This window comes from Pollachius pollachius, assembly GCF_949987615.1.
Source record: "Pollachius pollachius genome assembly, chromosome: 6".
Classification (NCBI taxonomy): Eukaryota; Metazoa; Chordata; class Actinopteri; order Gadiformes; family Gadidae; genus Pollachius; species Pollachius pollachius.
This window is the reverse complement of record NC_136939.1, coordinates 15054615-15077738: the sequence shown is the minus strand read 5'-3', so window position 1 is coordinate 15077738 and position 23124 is coordinate 15054615. Positions and strand designations below refer to the sequence as shown.

Here is a 23124-nt window from a genome sequence, read left to right as displayed (position 1 = left end):
ACCCCACTCATGCCCCCCAAAAAAAGGCACATCCGCAGCTTGATTCCATCCATATGCCTCGTCTGGTCACTGTGAGGCTGTGTTCACAAGGGCCTGGTGCCGTGAAATGCACGGCGGTCTCTAGGACGCCGCGTGGAACGGAGACGGCCAGATATCATAACTTGTGCGGACTCAAGGGTTTCTGAGAGGGGACGAAGAGACTGCCAAACAAGGATATTAGACGCTGCCTATCAGACACTCTGTTTCTCTTCAGCATACATACATATATATATACGCACACACACACACACACACACACACACAGACGCACACACACACACACACACACACACACCGATACACCCACCCACACACACACACACACCTACACACACAGATACACACCATACACACACCCATACACTCACACATGCATGCACGCATTCACCCACACACACCTACACACACACAAACACACACACACACACAAACACACACACACACACACACACACACACACACACACACACACACACACACACACACACACACACACACAGTCACGACCAGCCTGGTGTGAGGTCTGTTGGTTTCGTGTGAATGCTTGATGGACTACTGCAGTGGCTCTGTGCTGATAATGTAATCGGGTGTTCCCCTGATCCCACAGCAATATGTCACAATTGTGATTTATTCCCAGCATGCAAGGGCACAATCAGATGGATCGGCGCATATCCTGTACATCCTCACCCTATCTGTGGGATCAGCTTCTGCAAACACTGTGGAGACCCTAACATGTTTGCCGCTCTTCACTTGGTTGTTTGTGAAGAACTGCAGGCTGTGTTTTATATGCTGCAGATGTTAATGTTGGGGCAAATGTGAATAATGATAATAATAATGAGATATATTGAAGCAATATCACTTGAGAGGGCACGACCCCGAGTGTGATATTGCTTTTATGCAACAGTTCTACAAGCCGCATTGATAAGTTAACAGTGATAAGCGACAACAGATTTTGATTGGTTTGTTTAATCATTTATTTGGCTCCGCCAAGACAAATTGCTCCGCAACTGGACGGGCACTGGACTGCTGCCAAGCATCAAATAAAACATTCTCCTGCACTCTTGCTTGCTAAATTGTGTTGCTGTACACGTTTCCGCAGAGAAGCAGCTTTGTGCCATGTAAATGTATCAGTATGTTTCCATTTATTGTTGTGAAATAAGAAGTCTGTTGACATTCGCTTTGGTGGCATGTGTGATTTCGATGAGTTAATAGCTTCCGATTGTTGTAATGTACACCTGTAAAGTGGAGTGATACATGAGTGTTTAAAAGTCCCAGTGCAACTCTATAAGCATCAAATAACTAATTATTATATTAAATATCATAATACTAATAACAGTAATAATAGTTAGTATGCATTAGAAAAATGTAAGGAGGAACTGGTGGCCTAGAACTGGAGAAACAGTTCTAATCGTACGTGGTGATTCACGGCCCCAAAAAAAGCACCCCAGAATAAAAAAAGAAAAATACAATTATATAACAGCTTAGGATGGCTAAAACTGTGGCGGGAAAAGCAAGTATTGATTTGTGTTTATCTGCTTGTCTTGTCTTATTGTGACCTTGCAAGCAGGCGTTCGATGCCCGGCTGAATGGTATGGGCTTAACCCGGGTTAGGCGGGCCACTTCAGCAGGGATTTGGTTCAGAGGATCTGGGTCTATTTGGCTCTGACGCACAGCGCACTGTTGCTGGAAACTGTAGAGGAGTACAATAGTATCCGACAACGGCTCCCTAATCCGACGTTTGGCTTTAAAAGCTTTATCGACCCCGTTCACTCACAACCAAATGACGACACATTAAAACAAGGCGAATAACCGTCTCCCTGGAGTGCGGTCTGCCATAATGTACATGGCGTTATGCGAGTAGGATGTTTCCACAGTCATTACCGTGTGTTGCCGTTTCTATTCGTGGGATCACAAATCAATGGAGAGCTCTCCAGACTGAGTCCCTGCACTACGGCGTGAAGAGGATGCAGATAACAATAAAGATGAGCTTGCCAACCCTGCAGTATGTACATTCAGATGTCTAACAAGTTCAGCCTTTACATTCTCTTTCTTGTAAGATGTTAGCAACTTTTTTTCTCCTTGCTCTGGTTGTTTCCAGACACTTTACCGCTCTTCTCTGCTCAATCTCTGTCTATATAATTGTCATCTCCATCGCTATATTCACAGCAATTACTGCCGGGAACCAAAAGTGAGGCAGTTACAAAGTACGGTAAAGTAAGTTAGGGAAGCTGAGGTAAAGTAAGTAAGGTGGGGCAGGTAAATGTAACCTAAGGTTAGCTTAGGTAGGGTGGGAATGTAAGGAACAAACCACAACAGGTTGATTAGCAGCCTTGGCTTCGCCTTTGCCACATAACCACCCCCATTGTTCATTATTTTCTAATAACGGTACAGCCCGGAGGGGTTTATTCAGCTTATATCCCAGTTACCAACAATAAAATGAGTATACTCAACTATAATGTTTTTGTTTTTTTATCAACTTAATCAGCTGAAATTTAAATTTTCCTCCACCCTGCGTATTTATTGTGCCTTCTCAAGGAAAAGTCTGTTTTTATTCTATGGTTGGTGTTCACGTGGATTGGTAGGATAATTATTAGGGGTCACGTATTGACCAATCAGCATCAGGTATTTAACAATGCCGTGGCATAATGTAGGGTTAGGTAGGGTAGGGTACAGTAGGGTAGGAAAGGTAAGGTGAGGTAGGACGATGAGGATATGGATAAGGTGGGATGGGTAAGGGGACACACACAAGTGGCAGGTAGAGGAAGGGAGTAGCTGGACTCACCCTTGATCTCCTTCTCATTCCTGAACCAACGGAGGTCAGCTGCAGGCTTGCTGCCCTGGGTGATGCAGGTCAGCGTGATCTTGTCTCCTTCTAGGGCCGGCTTTACGAAGCCGTCAATCTCTGGCTTCTCTGGCACCCCTAGAGGAGAGGAGGGAAATAACATGACGAGAGAGATGAGATGACATAAAATGTGTGTGTGTGTATGTGTGTGTGTGTGTGTGTGTGTGTTTGTGTGTGTGTGTGTGTGTGTGTGTGTGTGTGTATGTGTGTGTGTGTGTGTGTGCGAGTGTACATTGGTCCACAAATACAACCATGCCCTATGGGAAAGCCACTGAATGGTGCATGAGATGTCAATCTTATAATGAGTATTTTAAACGTACAGTGTGTGTTCACCCATTCAATAGAAATAAGCAATCAGTGTGTCCATGTCCGTCCGGTTGAGAGGTCTATCGATCAGCAGCAACGACCTTGTCTTCCCCGAGCTCGTCCTAAACAAGCCATCGCACAGAATCCTAAGATCTTCTCATACACACACCAGTCCACCAGCATCTCGCGTATGTTAATCCTACCACTATCTACTGTATGCAGAAAAAGACAGCTCACGTGAACACACACCTCAGATAAGCTACAGCAAGTGCAGACAGCCTACTGTTTCACCATAGATTGATAAAAACATGCTGTGGGGTGGCGTATGGAGATATTTCTTAAACGAGATATTGGAATGACATGCGTGGTGCTGTAGGATGTGGGGTTCTGCTGCGTATGTGGGAGTCTATTAATCTATCACCCTGCACATCACATCACCGCCGGGCCGAACCTGCCGTCGGGCGGCTGTGACACTCATTTTCATTTCCATACGTATTCCCGGGAGAACAGTAAAGCGACAGCGGGAATATCTTCACCGTATGAGCCGGGAATCAATCTGTTTTCCCTGCCAAGGCACTGCCTCCCGCCTCTCGCACCGGCTTGCCAGGACTGCGGAGCCAACAGTCCCAGGACACCGAGGGATTGAAGCCCTAACGCAATGACCCGCCCGGTGGATGGGACTTGGGCGTATGGTCTGACGGCAGGGCTGGTTAACCGTTTACAACGTCCGGTCCCGTGTGGTGAATCCCTCGGTGAGTCCCTTGGCCGACAGAAAGGGATCGGACATGATTGGCTCCTTATTGTCCAAACTGCATTGACCTGCACGGGCGAACATGTCGACGTATAGGGGGCGACGTTGAGATTGAATGCTTTATGCCGCCGGGACGTGGAACGGCATTGGCTGAATTCAAAGCCCTCATGCTAATCATGGTTTGCAGTGTAGTTTTTTGTTTGAAAAGTCAGGGCTGGAATGTGCTCTGTGTCGAATGTGGAAAATATGATACTGGTGAAATGTTATGTTGTTTCACTAGCGGATGCGTGTGGAATATTAATCAGAAAATATTCTCACTTCATTGAGCTCTTTCTATTGAGCTTCTATTGTAACACTCTTGTGTGTTTGTTGATGCAGACATTCGGCTAAGGGCGCCGCCAAGCCCAGTGCATCCATTAACATCAGTGAAATAATCAGAACAATATAACAGGCCTGTTGGCAGGGATGAGAAAATACTGTCTGCAGTTTAGCAATGAGTAGACAGGCACAACATCACTTGTGGGAGGCTAGGCAAACAAGTTGGGACACAATGAGCGGAATCAAAGCTATCTTTTCCCCGACAACAACCTAGGCTAATATTGGTTCAATAAACATTCGCCCATACTGCTCAGATTAACTCAAATGAAGCGGGCGTTTGACACCCAAAAAGCTTCTGGGTTCGGAACCCCCAATGTCTTCAGAATACCTCTAGGCATCTGTGAGCATGATACACCAACCCCCCTACCTGTGTTTTAATGCCGACCGATTGATGAGAAGGAGGAAGAACGAGACGCTCTTTGGAACCATAAACATCCTCCCTTTTCAGAAATGTAAACAATCTGACTATAAAAAACAATGCAGTTTCCTCTTGTTCTTCTCAAACGTTCTTGGGTATAATATCTACACATTGATACTTTTAGTTTCTTCCCTGTTGTTGTTTCCATATACACCCTCGTTCCTGTTTGAATCGCCGCCTACATTTACACACTCAACTGCTGTTTGTCAAATTATTATTTTTTCTCTCAAACAGAAACTAGCACACAGAAGACGCCGTTTCAAACATTAGGGTCTACCTGTCGAGCCCTTGTTTGGGAAAAACCGAACATTGGGTTTGGGTCTTGGCATTGGGTGTTTTCTGTGATGTAAGGAGGGTGGGAGGGCGGTGGGGGGCATTGGGAGTGTCCTTACCCAGCACGGTGAGGAAGGCCTTAGCAGTCCGCACGGGCATGGTGAACAGGGAGCACGTGTACATGCCCTCGTCAGTCAGCGTGACGTCACTCAGGCTGATGGTCAGCTCCGCAGACGTGGCCTGGACCAGCTCGATCCGGTTGTCCCGTAGAGCTGCGAGAGCGAGAGAGAGAGAGAGAGAGAGAGAGAGAGAGAGAGAGAGAGAGCGAGAGAGGCGGGAGAGAGAGAGAGAGAGAGCGAGAGGGAGAGAGAGAGCGAGAGCGAGAGCGAGAGAGAGAGCGAGAGAGCGAGAGAGAGAGAGAGAGCGAGAGAGCGAGAGAGAGAGAGAGAGAGAGAGAGCGAGAGAGAGGGAGAGAGAGAGCGAGAGCGAGAGAGAGAGCGAGAGAGCGAGAGAGAGAGAGAGGGAGAGAGAGAGAGCGAGAGAGAGGGAGAGAGAGCGAAAGAGAGAGAGAGGGGTTATCTAGTGTTTCTTTTTGCAATACATTCAATTTGAAGCGCCATCAAGAGGAATTACAATTGGAGGCTGTCTAAATACAGATTAAAATTTCAGTATATTTTTGGTGGAATGTGGCATGTGGGATATTTGGAAATGACTGGAATGTAAATGAATAGCAAACGAGCAAAATTTGATTAGGACTAATTGGCATGGGGCCTGATTAATTCAGCACGGGTAATCAATAAGTGCATAGAAGAAGAGAAATATTGTGCATTATAATACACAAACAGTTAGAAATCAGCGTTCTCTAACTCCCGTAAAAGCCTCCTCGTCAAAGATGTTTAAGATGGTTAACTTGAAAAAAGACTGTAGGACATTTGAAATCATCTGCCTAGACCTCCTATTCATTGTGTCTCTGCGACCTTGGCCCTGACAAGTGTTTCATTCAAGCCTTCCCTCTCCGTGCTGCACCACCCATCAACCAAATCATTCTAATTCGAGGATCCAAGGCCACATCTTTCACATCTCTCTCCATCAAAGTCAGTACGGATGGACCACTTCACCTAATCATCTATTAATGTGAGCAAGGGTGTGTGAATGTGTGTGAGTGTGTGTGTGTGTGCATCTGTGTGCATGTATTCATCTTTACCATGAGCATATGTGTGTGTGTGTGTCGGCGTGTTTGTCTGTGAGTGTGAACGCACAATTTTGTGTGCGTGCGAGTGTGACATTGTTGTTCAAGTAGTACAGAATGTGTGTGATATCACTTTAAAGGGAACCACAGACGGAGGTGCTGCACCACAGTGGTTGATCCTGACTCTGTAGCTCTGTGTTCAAAAGTCATGGCTGCCGCTGGTGGGGGGGCTTTGGGAAAAAAGCAGTTCGACAAGAGTTGCAAGGCCTTGGGGAAACCTTCGGGGACGGTAATTGTGATAAAGAGCTATGCAAATAAAGTTGACTTGAGTTGACAAGCGGGAGGCCAAGGCAGCTAACTAATTAGAAAGGCCCCCGCCAGGGAGCAGTTTTTCATGGAGTTTTTAACAGCAATCAAACACAAGTCGCATCAAGCCCCCAGGAACGGTGCTCAAGGTTTGCGGCGGGACTAAGCGGCAGCTTTAACCGCCTGTTTGTGAAAACCTGGAGGAAGTGGCTAACATGAGGTTCCTCTACAGCCTATAGGAGGTTTGCGGTGGATGGATGCAAGATTAGCCAACGCCAGTCTCAGTCCACAGCACAAATGTATCATTCTCGTAGCACAAAGCCAATCTTTGTTTTATCCTTCGTTTTTTTCATCCTTTATTCTGGCTTATTAAGTAATATATATTAACAAGGTTTTGGCCATGGACTACTGAGAGGCGGCCATTGAATTCTCGCCCTCAATGTATGGATATTTACATATTTATCCAAATATGGATAAAATCTACGGCTGCAAAACGGTGAAACCAATGGGTAAGGTCATGGACGATGATCTTATGAGAAATCCTCAAAGGTTGGGGGCCACAGAGGTGTTTCAAGACAAAGGCCAGAGAGCCTTCTGAAAGGCCCAGTAGAGAAACACGGGGCTCTTGAACAACCTAAAAGAAAATCGACTGTAATGAACTAACTCCATACCCTGTATCCTGTTTACTTTTATAGGCCCTGCATCCATTTTTAGAAATCTGTGAGTAATATAACTACAAGCACCACTATCCTTCCTAGCCTCACTCGCCTACACCTGAGAGAACACGACACACATGAAATATGAGCATGGATGGAAGCTATTTAATTAATGATGAGTTAAGTGTCATGCCTGTGTGTTACGCAACGATAGGTTATGCTATCGTTCCTTAGAGTGAAATACACAATGCACATGCCAACGTCTGGATAGGACGGCTAATGAGGAAAGAAGTAAAAATAGAAACTATTGCAAATATAATAAGTTAGCAGTAAGCTAGCACAGTGCAGGCAGGCCATTCCAAGTTGTATCCTACTCCTCCTTTGCTGTCCACTTTGTGTCTTGAAACTCCACTTAGGTTGTGTTTTGCTTCTGAGAAAATGTTCACTGAAGTGCATTATAAAGGCGCTTCTCATGCACTGCTGTGATCTATGCATCAGAAGGCGTACGTGCTGATCGATGACGGTGTCGCCATCCCAGCCCTGAACGTCTTCACAGGAAAAAGCCCTTTTGATTTCCAAGGCTCAGAAATGATTTACCTTTCAAGCTGTGTGTTTCAATGAGTTCAGTGCCTATGGATGTGTTTGTGTAGATGTGTGCGGCTGTGTCGCTGGGTTTTGTGTGCATTTGAAAAATAATTGAAACGGGACAGTTCAAGGCACAACCATAAGCGAACACCATTGTTGGTGCGTTTGCACATCCTCGCACCCAGCCTCTCTCCCTCCTTCCATCCCTCCCTCCCTTCCTCCCTGCTTTCTCCGCCTCTTTTTCCTGGCCTGCCTATTATTGTACAATCCTGTTCTGGACCTCCACTACCTCCCCCTCCTGCCTGGATTTGTGTTGGGAGTGTGTATATTTTGGTATGGATATGTCAAATGTACGCGTGTATGGGTGTTCGTCTTTTTGTGTGTGTATGTGTGTGTGTTAGTATTGAGCTCCCAACCCCCCCCCCCTCCGATTTGTGAGTGTGTCTGTGTATGTGGTGTGTGTGTGTGTGTATGTGTGTGTGTGTGTGTGTGTGTGTGTATGTGTGTGTGTGAGTGTGTCATGGGACCGATGTGTTGGTATGGATCTGTTTCGTGTGTGTGTGTGTGTGTGTGTGTGTGTGTGTGTGTGTGTGTGTGTGTGTGTGTGTGTGTGTGTGCATGCGTGTGCTGATTTGGAGCCCTGGCAGGTGTTTGTTCATTCATGTGACACAGTTTTATAATGAGAAAAGTGCAAATTTGTGAATGTACATTTAACTGGCTGTGGATGGGATTTCTGCTCCCACTTTCCTGTCAACAGCCCATCTGGGCACTCCACACACACGCACACACACACACACACACACACACACACACACACACACACACACACACACAGGTGTGTATGCATGCGTGTGTGTATTTCCACACGTATGCATGCATGCATTTGTTGGGTCAAGTAATTATCCGGCGCCATTACCTCCCTCACCTCTCAAAGACTTGTTTTTGGAAGTGATGTATATTATTTTCAGTTGGCTAGTGTCAGCCTTGGCGGACTGCAGGCTGAGGCTTTCTATAGGTGCATTTCTTATTAAGGCTTTTTAATCCCTGCCTGCTGGATGCCATACGAGGCAGTTTCCTTGAAGGGGGAAGGAGCTGCCAGGCTCCACACGTTCTGTCCTTCACGACGCACAAAAAAACATTGGCAGGCTATTCCAGGAATACTCAATGACTTGTTTGTTTTTTCATTTTTGTGTTGGTTTATTTATAGCGCTGTGTAATGAACACCAGGGGAAAAAAACATCATAGGGAAAAGACGACCCTGTTCTTTGGGAGTAGTGTTTGGTTAAACTTACAAACTCAGTCCTACAGCGCTGATATTAGGAGCTGCCTTCCTGAAATATGTATTGTCTGCTTTGCTTTATTCTGAGCTTCACATATTAGAATATACTTATAAACCCTGCGCAAAATACTCGTCCTCCCACTTTTAATTTCATTTGGAATAATAATGGGGCCTGCATCTGCATCGCATCAGACTCTAACTCCACCTTCTGTTTACGGACGACATTTGTGCAGCACCTGCTGCTCCGAAGCAACGCTACAACAGCAATGTCCAAGCAATGTCCACCTCTGCCATGAAACACATTCACCAGACATAAATACACAACGGCCGGAAATAAATAACCTGCGAGCGGATGTTAAAAGGCGGTTTACACGACGCCTAAGCCAACAGGGCGCAGGGACACCACAGCAGATACCCTGAAGGTCACCACTGAGACAGTATTGCCTTTGGTCCTCCCAAGGTGATCACCAAACCGGAGGGCCCCTCTCCGCCTCGCTCATAAAACGGTTAACTACGCTCCTTTATCTCACCGCAGCCCCCCCCCCCCCCCCCCCCCTCTCCGTCCTCCGCCGGCCCCTCCCCCTGCCCAGTGCCCATATTGTTTAATGGCTCTTGTCACTGGGAGAAGGGACTTGTTAGGGATCGGGGGGAGATTTACAGTTTAGATTTGTTGCTGCGCCAATCTCCTGGATAATATGAGACAGAGTTTCCCAGCGGCTGTGTTTTGCCAGGCGCGAGAAGTTTTCAAAGTTCAACTATGTCCGCTCTGATTTCTTTTTTTTTTGGTGGGGGTGAGGAAAAAAAATGTTTTGCTATCTGTGTAATTGTCTGTCAGGCGTTACGTTCTGATATTTACTTTGGAAAACTTTTAAAAGCGGTCGTTGCCGTGAATTGCCGAGGCACAGGCTGCTTCAAAGCTTTCATCCCTCTGCACACTGAATACGTGGGAGGTTGTGATGCTCCGCACACACACACACACACACACAAACACACACACACACACACACACACACACACACACACACACAGAAACACACACACACAGAAACACACATGACACACACACAGATTCAACATATGAGCACACATAAAACATACCCACACGCGAACCTGCGCACAAACACATACACAACAAACACACAAATATACACACACACGCACACATATATGCACATCTGCACACATAGATATACATATGGGTTTGTGTGTGTTAGTGTGTGATAAATTGAATCTGATAGCTTAGCATTTGACATCTAAGCGCTTGAAAAGTTTTATATTAAGCAATCTGCAGACCCACGAAATGACCAGTTGCCCTTTCCCCCTTGGTCCACGACACAACTCATGATGGTGGAACAGATTTGGATATTCCCACATGGAACAGTGTTAGCAGAGAACACCCTTTCATCACTGTGCAAGTCTGTGTGGGTGACATTCGTTCTCCCTCTCCCTCTCTCTCTCTCTCTCTCTCTCTCTCCCTCTCTCTCTCTCTCTCTCTCTCTCTCTCTCTCTCTCCCTTTAAAACAGCTTACACTGCGGCACATCCGAGCACAGGAAGGGGCTAGGGGATTTTGCTCAAGGATTCCTACAGGTGGACTGGAGATCAAACCTTATACCTTTTGGCTGGCACTGGCTGGCTGATCACCAGGAGCCACTTCCCTGCACCATTCTCTACATACAAGTCTTGTCAACATGTAATCTGCACCATATTAGGGATGGGCCGGTGGTCGATTCTATCGACTATCGACGATAGATGGATTCCATCGTCGATCGTCTCAAGTTGCCGATGAAAAGGCGATTTATTTTTGTTATTGCCAGAAAAACAGCGCTGTGGTGTGCTGTGTGTGGTGTGGTGGATAATTTTACAGTTAAAAAAAAGCCCCGCAAATTGAAATTGAAGTTAGCGTAACTGTAGCGCTGACCTGACGTATTCCCTCACTGCTACGAGAGGAGAGGAGAGGAGAGGAGAGGGGAGGGGCTCGAAACCTACCGGTCTGCTCACACGGCGAAATGACATCACACTCTGCATCTCACCCTGAAAAACTGATGGTCGCTCATCTATGTGTGTGTGTCTATGTCTGTGTATGTGTTTATGTATGTGTTTTTCTGTGTGTGTGTGTGTGTGTGTGTGTGTGTTAAGATAATGGTGGAGCCATTGCGTGTGTGTCTAAGCCGCGTTAACATGGACACTTCTGATCCGATTCGATTTCTAAACGGAATAGATCTATTCCTATCATGCAATCCGAATATATGGCATTTACAAAAGTGGTAAGCGTATATCCGTATGTCTTGCGCACAACCCTTGTTGGTCTGGACTTATATGATAAGGGATACATTTTATTATACATTATCCCGCTTATTACACGGCTCCTTGCCAAAACGAAACAATATCTTCACACGGTGTGTCTTTTTACAATTACCATTCGTAGTGTTGATCAGCAGAGAAATAGTCTGCGAAAGACGTTGACGTCGCTTAGCAACTGGACACGCTGGGGTTGATAAGTTACCGGGACATGGAATTCTATTCCAATCAGAGAATTGTATTCCGATTGAGGCGTTTATATGATAATTTTTTATTCCGATTGAGCTGTTCATCCACTTCTAATCGGATAAGAAGTGTCCATAAACGCAGCTATATGGCGTGTGTGTGTGCATGAACGTCCTCACGCTCTGGCGTCAAACGAAATCAATGAGAGCAACTGAAAACTATGCCCGTAAGAAACTAAAACTGTGATTCTGAAAAAAGCTATCAAAATTTTGTTTAGATATTATTGAAGATACAAGTGTGTCATTGGTTTGAACGAAGGTAAACGGTTGAAGAATGAATTGGTTACGATGTGTTGAATTGTCAGAGGTTGACCAGACAGCTTCAATGAAACCAACTGAAAGTAGTAGAAAGGAGTTAGTTGCATCTGGCGCTCCATGAAACGGCGATATTGACGACCACGGCCCACCCGCCGATAGTATCGACTATCGGCGATCGCTAGGGGGCGCAATCGGACGATGGAAGCTTGTAGACGATCGCCCAACCTTACGACCATATAATCTAAACGTGTCATGTAAACGGCAGCCTAAATCTAAATGTGTCATGTAAACTGTAGCCTAAAAGCTAAATGTGTCGGTTGTTGTGCATTCCGCCTGTGCTTCTTCTGTTTGCCAAATTAGTGGCGTAGAGCGAGGTGAGGACGAAAGATTGCAGCTCAGCCAATGAGTGCGCGGCAATGTCATTATTACCTCTGTTTACACACAAGCCTGCTCTGCCAAATTGGCAGCCCTGTTTGATTTGTTTGTGTCCTACCTGTGGTGTAATGAAATAATGACAATAATGAAAATAACTGGCAATGAGGGATATTTAATTAGTTTTCTGATTTGCTTTCAAATTGTTCTTGTTTGAATGGTCTTTTTTGATAAAACATAATACATTTTTTGAAAGAGTTTGTATTCGCAAGTATTGCACTGTGATCATACTTGAATACTAGAATTGGTGGTTCAGTGAGACTGGTTGTACAAATATTTGTGACTGAATCATTTTGCATATGATACGTTATTTTTCTCTCTCTCTCTCTCTCTCTCTCTCTCTCTCAAGGGATGAATGGGAAGAAGGACTCAAGTGATATATTGAGAGATATACAGATATACATATACAGATATACACAAGAGTATTACCAATATGAATCACTGGTCTACATTCTCTTCCCTGACTGTACTCCCTCTCATGTACAGAGCCTGCTGTATAGAAGCTTTGAATCCAGCCTAGAAACTAATTATCCATATGCTTGGTTTATAGAATACAGAATAAATTGTAATTACGCCTCAGCAAAGATTGCTAAAAAATTGCTCAATTGCCCACAAAAAAGGGCCCATTAACATGAGTAGAATTCTACTAAACATAAAGGGCAAATACTAAAAAGAAAAAGATGTAACTATACTTTAATTTTCATATAAAAGAGAAAATCCCTCCGGCCCCATAGCTCATCTTGCTATGGCTTTCAGAGCAATGCGTAGTTTCCTCGCTGATAGAAACAGGACAGAAGCGGAGACGTCTGGGAAAGAGGCCTTATTTGAAATTCTAACAACTCTTTTACGGGGACGCCTCAGAGATCCGACATGTCTGTTTAATCCGACGCCACGTCTTGGAACTGCCGAGCCTCTGCACAGATGCAATAAAGCAAAAGCAGGCAGACACCGGACATGGAGAAAATTCTAAGTATTATTGTAAGTCTTGCAGAAGAGTCGGCTGCTGAGTGTCCTCAAAACTAAGATGTGCTTATTCCACCAAAAGTCGATGAATATTAACCATTACGTTAGATTTTGGTGGGTTTCTTTTTACAATGAAGCTCTTATTGTCCAAGAAAAAGTGTGAACAGCCTCCAATGTCAGAGTGGAATCTTGAAAAATCATGAATTTCAATAAAATATCAAGGCACATTGTTGAATATTTACGTTTCCAGGAGCAAAGCACTCAAGAACCTTGATGCATTTGAGTGCTTGGATTATACATTTATCGAAGAACCAACCAGAATTGTCCTTCACATCAGCTCAAAGCAACCATGGAGCTTTTCATCAGCTAAGGCCACTGGGTTATAATTATTACTTAATATATATGTCACCTCATATACCTTGTATACAGCTCTTTACATTACAAAAATGTAGTTTAATTAAAACCATGTATTCAACGTGAAAGAAAGCAACCATTTTGCAAAAAGAATAACAGAACGAGTGATATAAAGATCGGGGCAGATGTGAGTAAGTCACACAATGTCAGTAATAGTATCTGCAAATTACAGATCTCTGGTTGTTCATTTTATACTAATGCTAAGGCTTCTAAATCAGTGTTTTTTCCACTCAATCACAGAGAACTGACTCCGTAAGTGTCATCTCCTCTGACTGTTACTGAGTGCAGAATCCCTGACACAAACCTCTCCATCTCGCCTTTGGTTTTGCTAGCCTGAGTCCTTTGAACGGAGAGAAGTTTGTTTAAAAAACTTCACATGCTTTTTCCGCAGTTGAAGTACATCTGCTCCTTGAAGTCTGCGTCCCCCTTTCATCTCCTTAGGCTAATTCTCCCCCGCCCGGAAAACGCAGAGCCAAACTCTTTCCTTTGTTACGCCGCTGTCGACCAGGGTGACATTGAAAAAAAGGAAAATCATCACAAAAATGAAACCAACCCAGTCGTTCATTTCACATTCGCAGCCCCCTTCATTTTTTAAGGTGTCAATCATGCCTGGAAACCGCTGGTTTTCCATCTTCCCTCAAGGTGGCTGTCATCAGCCACTCTCTTCGGACACGCCCACCGGTGGAGCGAGCCAGAATGCGCACTTGCACGAAAAGTGTTTTGGACATTGGGTTTCACGACTGTGTCCACCGTGAAAGCCTGCTATTCCGGTCTGGCTCCCCTCAGAGTCCTCAGCGCCGAGAAGAGTCGGACTCACAAATTAACAACCACTGAATTTCCTCAGTGATTCCTCCACCCCTTTCTGGGGGACAGAATCTGTGCGTACCGCCCTAGGCCCCTGATTAAACCTTAACGCGTGTAAACCCCCATGGGAGTTATTGGGCCCCCCATGGGTGCAGCTACTTTTGAACTGTTTTCAATGGGAAAAAAGTCATTTGTGCGCTGCTTTAAAGTGCTGCTGAGTGTGGCCGTTTTTTCCTCCGTGAGCGACTTTGAGTTTTCCACGGAACGCCCTGGACACTCCCGGTGGAAAAGTGTTCCTCGTTCATTATAGATTTAGATGTCGATTTTCATGCTTGCTTAGCGCCGGTAAAAAAAGGTGCAGCACCCTGCTCCGATGGTTTACAGACTGCAAAAGAATTGTATCTGGGTGAATTGAAAGTTTTACTTTCTTTCGCTTCATATTTGTTTGAACCAATAATGTCGCTGGAGGCAGGTGTCTGTAGGCGTGTGTAATTGACGAAGACACGCTCGGCCAGCATAAGCAAACTGTAAAAAAGTGTCTGTAAAGGTGTCAAATCAACACGTGTAGACTGGCCACAGTAAAAACACACTTCTTAAAATCCTCCTCTTCATCCACTAATTCGATCATTTGTTTTCATCAGCCGAATATCTCTGCCACGAAAAAGGAAACAAGTTGTTACTCCTCCCGTTGCCCCCCTCCTACCCCCCCAGGAGTTTAGCTGTAACATAGTAGGACTGCAGGATCCCACATTAAACTGAAGCTGTCCGCGGCTGATCTCTCCACCTAGAGGCTGGCGCTCATAGATGCTCACGGGAACTTTGGACGTCTTCATGTTCCTTCACACCTGTCTGATAATACACGTCTCTTCTGTTCAGAGGGCTCCAACAGTGCTAGACTGCCCGGCTAACTTAGGCCGCCTTCGCCGCGACACTGCTGACAACCGGGTGTCTGTGCATAAGGTGACACCACAAATAAAACTTCTGCTGCCGCAGCCTGTCTGGAGGATGGCGCGGTGTGAATAATGTAATGCTTCCAAAACGCAGCACCGGTACGGAGCCATGCAGCTCTATTGGCTCACGATATAAAGATGTTATTATCAACACCACTCTCAAATCCCACTGAGCCATAGCACAGACACAACTGTGTCTCAAAAACACATATGATCCCTGTATGACCGCTACTGCATTCTGGACCACAGGAGCCACGCAGAACCCACAGGGCATCTGCAAGTACCAACTGTTTGAGCTTATTTTTATAAAGATGGTTTACACACGACGAACTCCATATGCCCTCAATGGTTCACATAGGATTTATTTCAGTTTTCCGCTCATCTTCAGATGGATGACATGCATACGTTTATTCGGATCCAGTCAGTTATGGGAAGCTTAGGTTTAGTTTTTGCAGATGACGTCCATGCCAGTGCCATCTCTCCCCCAACATGGATGAATCCACCTGACGAGGGATCCAAGAGTGCCAGAATCTGAGGCAGATTTCATCCTTGTCCGCCTCCCCGTTCCCCCTAAGTGATCCTCGGGAAACACTCAATGCCTGAATGCTGCCATCAGCACGCACATTTACCTGTCGCATTCACACTGATCCATGTTGCTGTTGTGCATGCACAATACACACATGCAAGCACACACACACACACACCCACACCCAAGGCTCTTAGGAACCAAAGTCAAAGGCATTCATGAAGAGAGTCACAACCGGGCAACAAACATGCCAAGCACATATGTGTACTATCGAGGCAGACACACAAAAATACACACACATATATAGACAGACTGACACACACACACACACACACACACACACACACACAACCAGACACAAACACACACACAAACAAGTATACCCTGTGCCTAAACTCAAAGGCACTCGGAACAGGCTAGCCTTGCTCTCTCTGAGAAATGAGAAGAATACCACAGTCCTCGGCTGCTGTTTCATTTTCCAATCTCCCGGCCGTGCGCCAGAGATTCTTCCAAACACACCCCAAGGCCCGCAGATTGCGGCCGCGATACAAAGCTCCCTGCAGAGCAGCCACCGTTCAATCAGATTCCACCTGGTTCCAGCGCCGGCCTCTGAGAGGTATGTGGGCAGGCGGAGAAAGACTCTGGATGGACTCAGATGAGTGCCGTGTTTTCAAAGAAAAAAACACAATATGTGCAGAGAGACACATGTGGCGCACTGGTTAGATGGCAGAGGGGCTCCCACCCTCTCTCGTCCACACTCTCCTTCCATCTCGCTCTATCTCTGTCCCCACACATAGTGGCTTACACAGAGGCACAGTACGTGCATACACACACACACACAGACACACACACACACACACACACACTGACACACACACACACACGCATGTGAAACAAACAAACCGGAAATAACACACACACAGACACACATGCATATACACACACACACGCACACGCTTGTGAAACAAACAAACCAGAAATATATAAACAACACACACACACACACACACACAGACACACACACACACACATATACACACACACACCAACAGACACACACGATAGCCGTGCCCTAATGAACAAATACACACAGGGCGTGATAATAATAGAGGGAAGAGTGTGTAAATCCCAGATGTGCTTAATCCAGACACTCACAAGAAAGTGTGATTCATACTCCATTACACTCCTCTAATACAGCTGAGAGAGGAGCGGGGTGAAATAAGACTCATGAATCGTCTTTATGGGGCCCAAATCCAGCCGGAGGAGCCAGTGGTCTGCCCTCAACCCCTCTGCTGATTAGACAACAAAAAAACATAGTGTGTAGTGTTTGTAGTAGTGGTAAGTGTTTATGTGTATGTGTTTGTGTGTGTCTGTGTTTGTGTGTGTGTGTGTGTGTGTGTGTGTGTGTGTGTGTGTGTGTGTGTGTGTGTGTGCGTTTGTTTGTGTATGGGCTGGTGTGTGTTTGTGATTGTGTTGTGTGTGTGTGTGCGTGTGTGTGGTGGTGTACATATGTGTATTATGTATGTGTGGATTTGTTTGTTTGTGTGCATGCGGTGTGTGTGTGTGTGTGTTTGTGTCTGTTATACAATATTACACACCGACAAATAAATTTCACCAGCGAAGCATATTCCCAATCACCGGGTAAAAAAAAATGCATACAAATCGTTGTATGCAGACATGCTCAGCTATTCTTGTAACAATTACCTCGTAAATGAGGAGGCATTGATTTTTGTATCGTCTAAAATCCTCAAACAAACCAAATCCAGAGACATACAAAACCAGGAAAAGCTTAAATAACAGCAGAACAGCTGATGAGAGCTGAGAGAGGGGCCGGAAAAGAACAGTAGCTAGGGTTACGGACTCCCATCGGGAAGGTCCTAAACCCTGATTGAGCTTAAAAGTATATTAAAAGTATATATCAATATAGTATATATTATAAAACCAGGTGTGATTAGCCGTTACAAGCCGTTTTGAAAATCTGCCTCTTCTGAAATCACAAGTGGGCGTGTCCACCTAGATGTATGACAGATAGATGAGCAACGTCTGCTACAGTCCATTGGGTAGGTTGGTGGAATGATCTATCCAGCACACATCTAGGTGGACACGCCCACTTGTGATGTCAGAAGAGGCAGATTTTCAAAACGGCTTGTAACGGCTGATCACACTCACACCTTGTGGTATGGACGTTATGTTATGTTACCTGTAGCTTAGCATCCTTGCACAACATGCCTATACACCCTACCTGCCAAGTAATGACACACATCTGAATCATGTGCACACAGCTTACATCTGCTAGGTGACTGAACAGTTAGCAGCAGTCGTACGATAAGAAGGGTCTGCCCTGCCTCACACATACAGAGACCACCCCAGTGAGAGCCAGGTTTGGACGGTGGGGGCCAAGTGCAGGGCAGCCCTGTTAATGGGCAAGTCAAAGGGTAATAAAGCAAGATCTATGAAGCAGCTGCTGAAGGCGGCAGAGGGCTTTAACAACCACCTGCAAGGCTATATCGAAAGAATTCAGCCTTTCATTTCCCTTTATAGTCCAACGTTATACAATATCTATGGACTGATTATGGAGTCATATAACTACTCCTCTGTTCTGCCCCTACCATGTAAATCTATTTGGCTGTTATTCTTTTATGGGAGGAATTTTTTTGGAAATCCATCTCTCAGCTGATATAAGTCAACGTTTTCTTTGTTTGTCGGAGGGCTGCTTTCTAGTGCTTTCCACTCACCCTTTTTGTCGCCGAAGAAGAGAGTCTGCTGTGCCGGGTTTGACCACTGGAGGGAGGTGTTGTCGTTGTACTCTACGCGGCAGGTCATGTTCACCGTGCCTCCCTGCGTCACTGTCATGTTCTGCACCAGGGGGTACTGACCGCTGACACCTGTGACACCTAACAAACCCACACACGCACACACACACACACGCAAACACACACACGCACATGCAGAAACACACACACATGCACACACACACACGCACAAACACAAAAACACAAAAAAGATAATTGAGTGAGGCTCTTAGTGTTGGTGAACGCTTGACACAACACGACATTGCATGACTCCAATAGATTTGTTCATCTGCTTTTCAGCACCGATCACCCAAGCAGATTAAGCAGATACAATTCACATTTTTGATGGTTGCACACGGACAGATGAAGAGAAGGGAGGGGCGGCAGCCCCGAGCAAATGTGATTGTTTATTCAATAATTACACTTCATATTTGACCAGGACCATCTCTAAACACACCGGCACATCACCGCCACGTAACCTCTCTATGATGAGGCTCAAATCCTCCCCTTTAGTGCAGAATCTGCCGATCCTTCAACTCCCGGGGAGCGGGCGAGAGCTGCCCGGTGATAGACAGCTGTAATGACCGAGGTGTGTTCAGTCCCAGGTCCCTGGGTGCGCTGCGCTAAATTGGACTCTCACATCGAACCTGCAGGGCAGAGGCATTTAGCCCTGCGGGGACCCTCGCTGAGACCCCAGCTCACTGCGGAGGTCTCTCTCTGCACTCAGACAGGCAGATGCCTGCCCCGTCGCCTGGCCTCTGCTAAAGGCCCGGTCTGCACTGCTGTTGTTCATCACTGTGGTAGAAGAGGTGCCCCACTCCTTCAGCAGAGCCCCTATACATAGTGTTGCCAGGCACATGCATGCATTCTGTGGTTTGTAGGCAATCTGATTGGGTGTATAGGTGTTTGAGTGTGAGACAAACACACACGCTTGCACACACATACACACATACATAGATATGCATATACACACACGCACGCGCGCACAAACACACACACACACACACACACACACACACACACACACACTCACACACACACGTGTGCAAGCAGATAACAGGAGCCTCTATATAAAGAGGCAATACTCACTGTAAATTCATCCGCATCCCCGGGAGACAGAATTTAGAGAGTAAATAAAGACTTCAGTGGCAAGGATTATTCATCCGCAACTAAATCTCCCGTCTTCAATAAAACACAACCAAACCCCCCACCCCCCTCAGATAGGATCACACACCACGCACACCCAGACACCCAGACGCACCCACACACACACACACACACACACACACACACACACACACACCTACACACAGTATAAAAGTTGCCAAATTCTCATTTCCCAGTCTGCCGGTTGACTGTTGTTGTTCTCTTTTACGAGAGCAGTTCCAGGAGCTTTTGCTAACGTATCTGATTATGTTCCCGATGCAATTATCTCCGTCTCTTTTGTTTTATCACAAAAGCTAATGATCACACAGAGCTACGCTAAGCGAGCGCTCCCGGCAGCAAGAGAAGGCCTTCCGGCGGCAGGCTCCAACGAAGAATAACAGAGATGAAACAAGACTAGACAGAGAGAGAGAGAGAAAGCTAGAGAGAGAGAGAGCTAGAGAGAGAGAGAGAGCTAGAGAGAGAGAGCGAGAGAGAGAGAGAGAGAGAGAGAGGGAGAAAGGGAGGGGGGGGGAGACAGAAAGCGAGATAGAGAAAGAGAGAATGAGAGTGTGACGGTTGTTGTGGTGGTGGCGATGGCGAGGAAAGGGGTGAGGAAACAGGAGACAAGAAAGATGAGGAGAGGGGAGGGGAGACAGATGAGGAGAGGGGAGACAAGAAGGGTGAGGAGAGGGGAGACGGGTGAGGGGAGAGGGGGGACAAGACGGGTGAGGAGAGGGGAGACGGGTGAGGAGAGGGGGGACGGGTGAGGAGAGGGGAGACAAGACGGGTGAGGAGAGGGGAAACGGGTGAGGAGAGGGGGGACGGGTGAGGAGAGGGGGGACAAGACGGGTGAGGAGAGGGGAGACGGGTGAGGAGAGGGGAGACGGGTGAGGAGAGGGGGGACGGGTGAGGAGAGGGGAGACAAGACGGGTGAGGAGAGGGGAGACAAGACGGGTGAGGAGAGGGGAGACGGGTGAGGAGAGGGGAGACGGGTGAGGAGAGGGGGGACGGGTGAGGAGAGGGGAGACAAGACGGGTGAGGAGAGGGGAGACGGGTGAGGAGAGGGGAGACAGGTGAGGAGAGGGGAGACAAGACGGGAGCAGAAGGAGAGGCACGTCCAGAAGAAAAAAGAAGCCTAGAGAAGCATCATGGGTCGTTTCCAGCGCTGATTAAGGCCTCCCAAGGTTAATCATGCGTGTGAGAGATAGAGGGAGGGGGGGAGGAGAGAAAGATGGGAGCGGGAGGAAGGTGAAGAGGGAGGAAGGAGATGGATGGGAGCAAGGGGAGGCGAGAGATATGTTTTATTCATGGAAGGTTTGCGTGAGGCATGATCTGCCAGCCAGCTACCAACCCCACCACCACCAGCACCACCATGCCTCCACCCCAATCACCCCATGCCTCCTACTCTCTCTCTGTATTACGTCCTCTATTCAAATCTCTTACTTTACTTCACTTTTCTCTCTTTCTCTGTCTGATGGTGAGGCTTCATGCGAACCACCCTCCCATGTTTAGTTTGTAATACATCTTTACAGTGATCAAAATGACACTACATCTCACACTACCAGCCGAAACCTCTGGTTTCAGCCGAAACCTCTGGTTTCGGCTGGTTTTCATGGGACAAAGACAAAGCTTTATGGCATGAATTCAGATCGGGTTCCCAATCAGTTGCAGTGGTGGCGGTACAGCGTGTGACACACTAAAATGTCACCATGAAATTGGAAGCCCTCGGGCCACACTCAGCTTTGTGACATGAACTTTGGGAACTGCAAGCATTTAAAAAGAAATCCTTCTTCCTGACCCAAGGAAATAGGCATTAGACATTATTTGAATGATCATGTGGATCGTGCCACTTGTGCTTCTGGCGAGTATGCCCCTGCACAACCAGTATGCACCGTTCACCATTAACACACCATTATGGGCCTTCTTTTCTTGTACATCACCTAATTACTTGCAATTACGGAGAACTAAAACATGCAGGTTCTGAAATGCTCTCAAGTGCATTAGATATTCCCCAATTGGATGCAAAACTGCTGTATCGCAGCACTTTCACTGATTCACCTTCCCCAGACGAAGAAGGGGTATAGGTATGCCACGGCCTCTTCACACATATCACAGAATGCTCAGAGGAAACGGGAACATAAACACATGTCTCTGATACTGTCTCCTCTTATCTTCCCTCTTGCCTGTTTTCTCGTTGCTTCCCTTAACTTTTCTACCTTTTCTTGTTACTCCTCTACCCTCTCTTCTTTCCCTTTATTCCCTCTCCCTATCATGGTCTCGCCTCTCCTCCCTTCGTCTTCCTCCGCCTTCCTCCTCTGCTCTCCTCCTCAGTGACATCCCCTCCTTACAACCTCCTCTCCTCTGCTTCCCTGTCCTGTCACATCCTCCCCTCTCCTCTTCCACCTCCTTTTCTACCCCTCTTTCTAAAATCTCTTTCACAGCTCTCCTCTCCTATCCTCTCCATCCTTAACTGTTAATCCTGTTTCTTCCTCTCCCCTCTTTTTCCCTTCCTCTCAATCCTCTCCTCTAATCAAATTTCCTCTCTCCCCCCAACTCCTCCTCTCTCCCAACCTCCTCTCCTCCCATCTTCTCCTCCTCTCTCCCCATCTCCTCCCCTCTTCTCCTCCACTTCTCTCCTTTTTTACCAGCTACAAATGGCGAAAATAGCAGTTTTCTCTTAGGCCTCAGAGAGAGAGCTGGCGAGAGCAATAGAGAGAGAGAGAGAGAGAGAGAGAGAGAGAGAGAGAGAGAGAGAGAGAGAGAGTGAGAGAGAGAGAGAGAGAGAGAGACAGAGACCTTTCTCAGTGTCTGGTGCTACATGTCCGAGGGGACACTGGTGGGACCGATGGGACCAGAGTGATGGTTATATCAGAACAGTGGAGAGCATCCCCCCATCCTAATTGGCCAGCCGAGTGGGGCCCTCTACATCCACCGCCCTCCCCCCCCCCCCCCCGGCCATACAGACCTGATTGAAACATATCTCCTGGGGTCCCCAGCCAGCGCACCTCCCTCATTTCCATTCCTAAAATTAGTTCCTCACTTCTCTTCTTTGTCTCACTTTCTCTCTGTGTGTCTGTGTTTTCATTCTTTCCCCTATGTGCATGTGTGGTTGAGTGTGTGTGTGTGTGTGTGTGTGTGTGTGTGTGTGCCCGTGTGTCTGTCTGTCTGTGTGTGTTTGTGTGTGTGTGTCTGTGTGCAGTAGTCTATATTCATATGATTCGTCTGACCCCCCCCCGGGTCTCCTTGTCTCTTCTCTTGCGATTCTTCATTTGA

The 23124-nt window shown here is 46.6% G+C and overlaps 1 protein-coding gene across 1 annotated transcript in view; it reads right to left on the bottom strand.

The window, feature by feature from the left end:
• The window catches only part of cadm2a (cell adhesion molecule 2a), a gene marked incomplete at both ends in the record, with an annotated part of 178317 nt that overhangs the window by 19715 nt on the left and 135478 nt on the right, over positions 1 to 23124 (bottom strand). The window contains 3 exons of the mRNA XM_079738906.1: positions 2822 to 2959; positions 5127 to 5279; positions 18649 to 18807. Coding sequence (XP_079595032.1) covers positions 2822 to 2959; positions 5127 to 5279; positions 18649 to 18807 — 450 coding nt within the window. The remainder of the gene's footprint in view (positions 1 to 2821; positions 2960 to 5126; positions 5280 to 18648; positions 18808 to 23124) is intronic.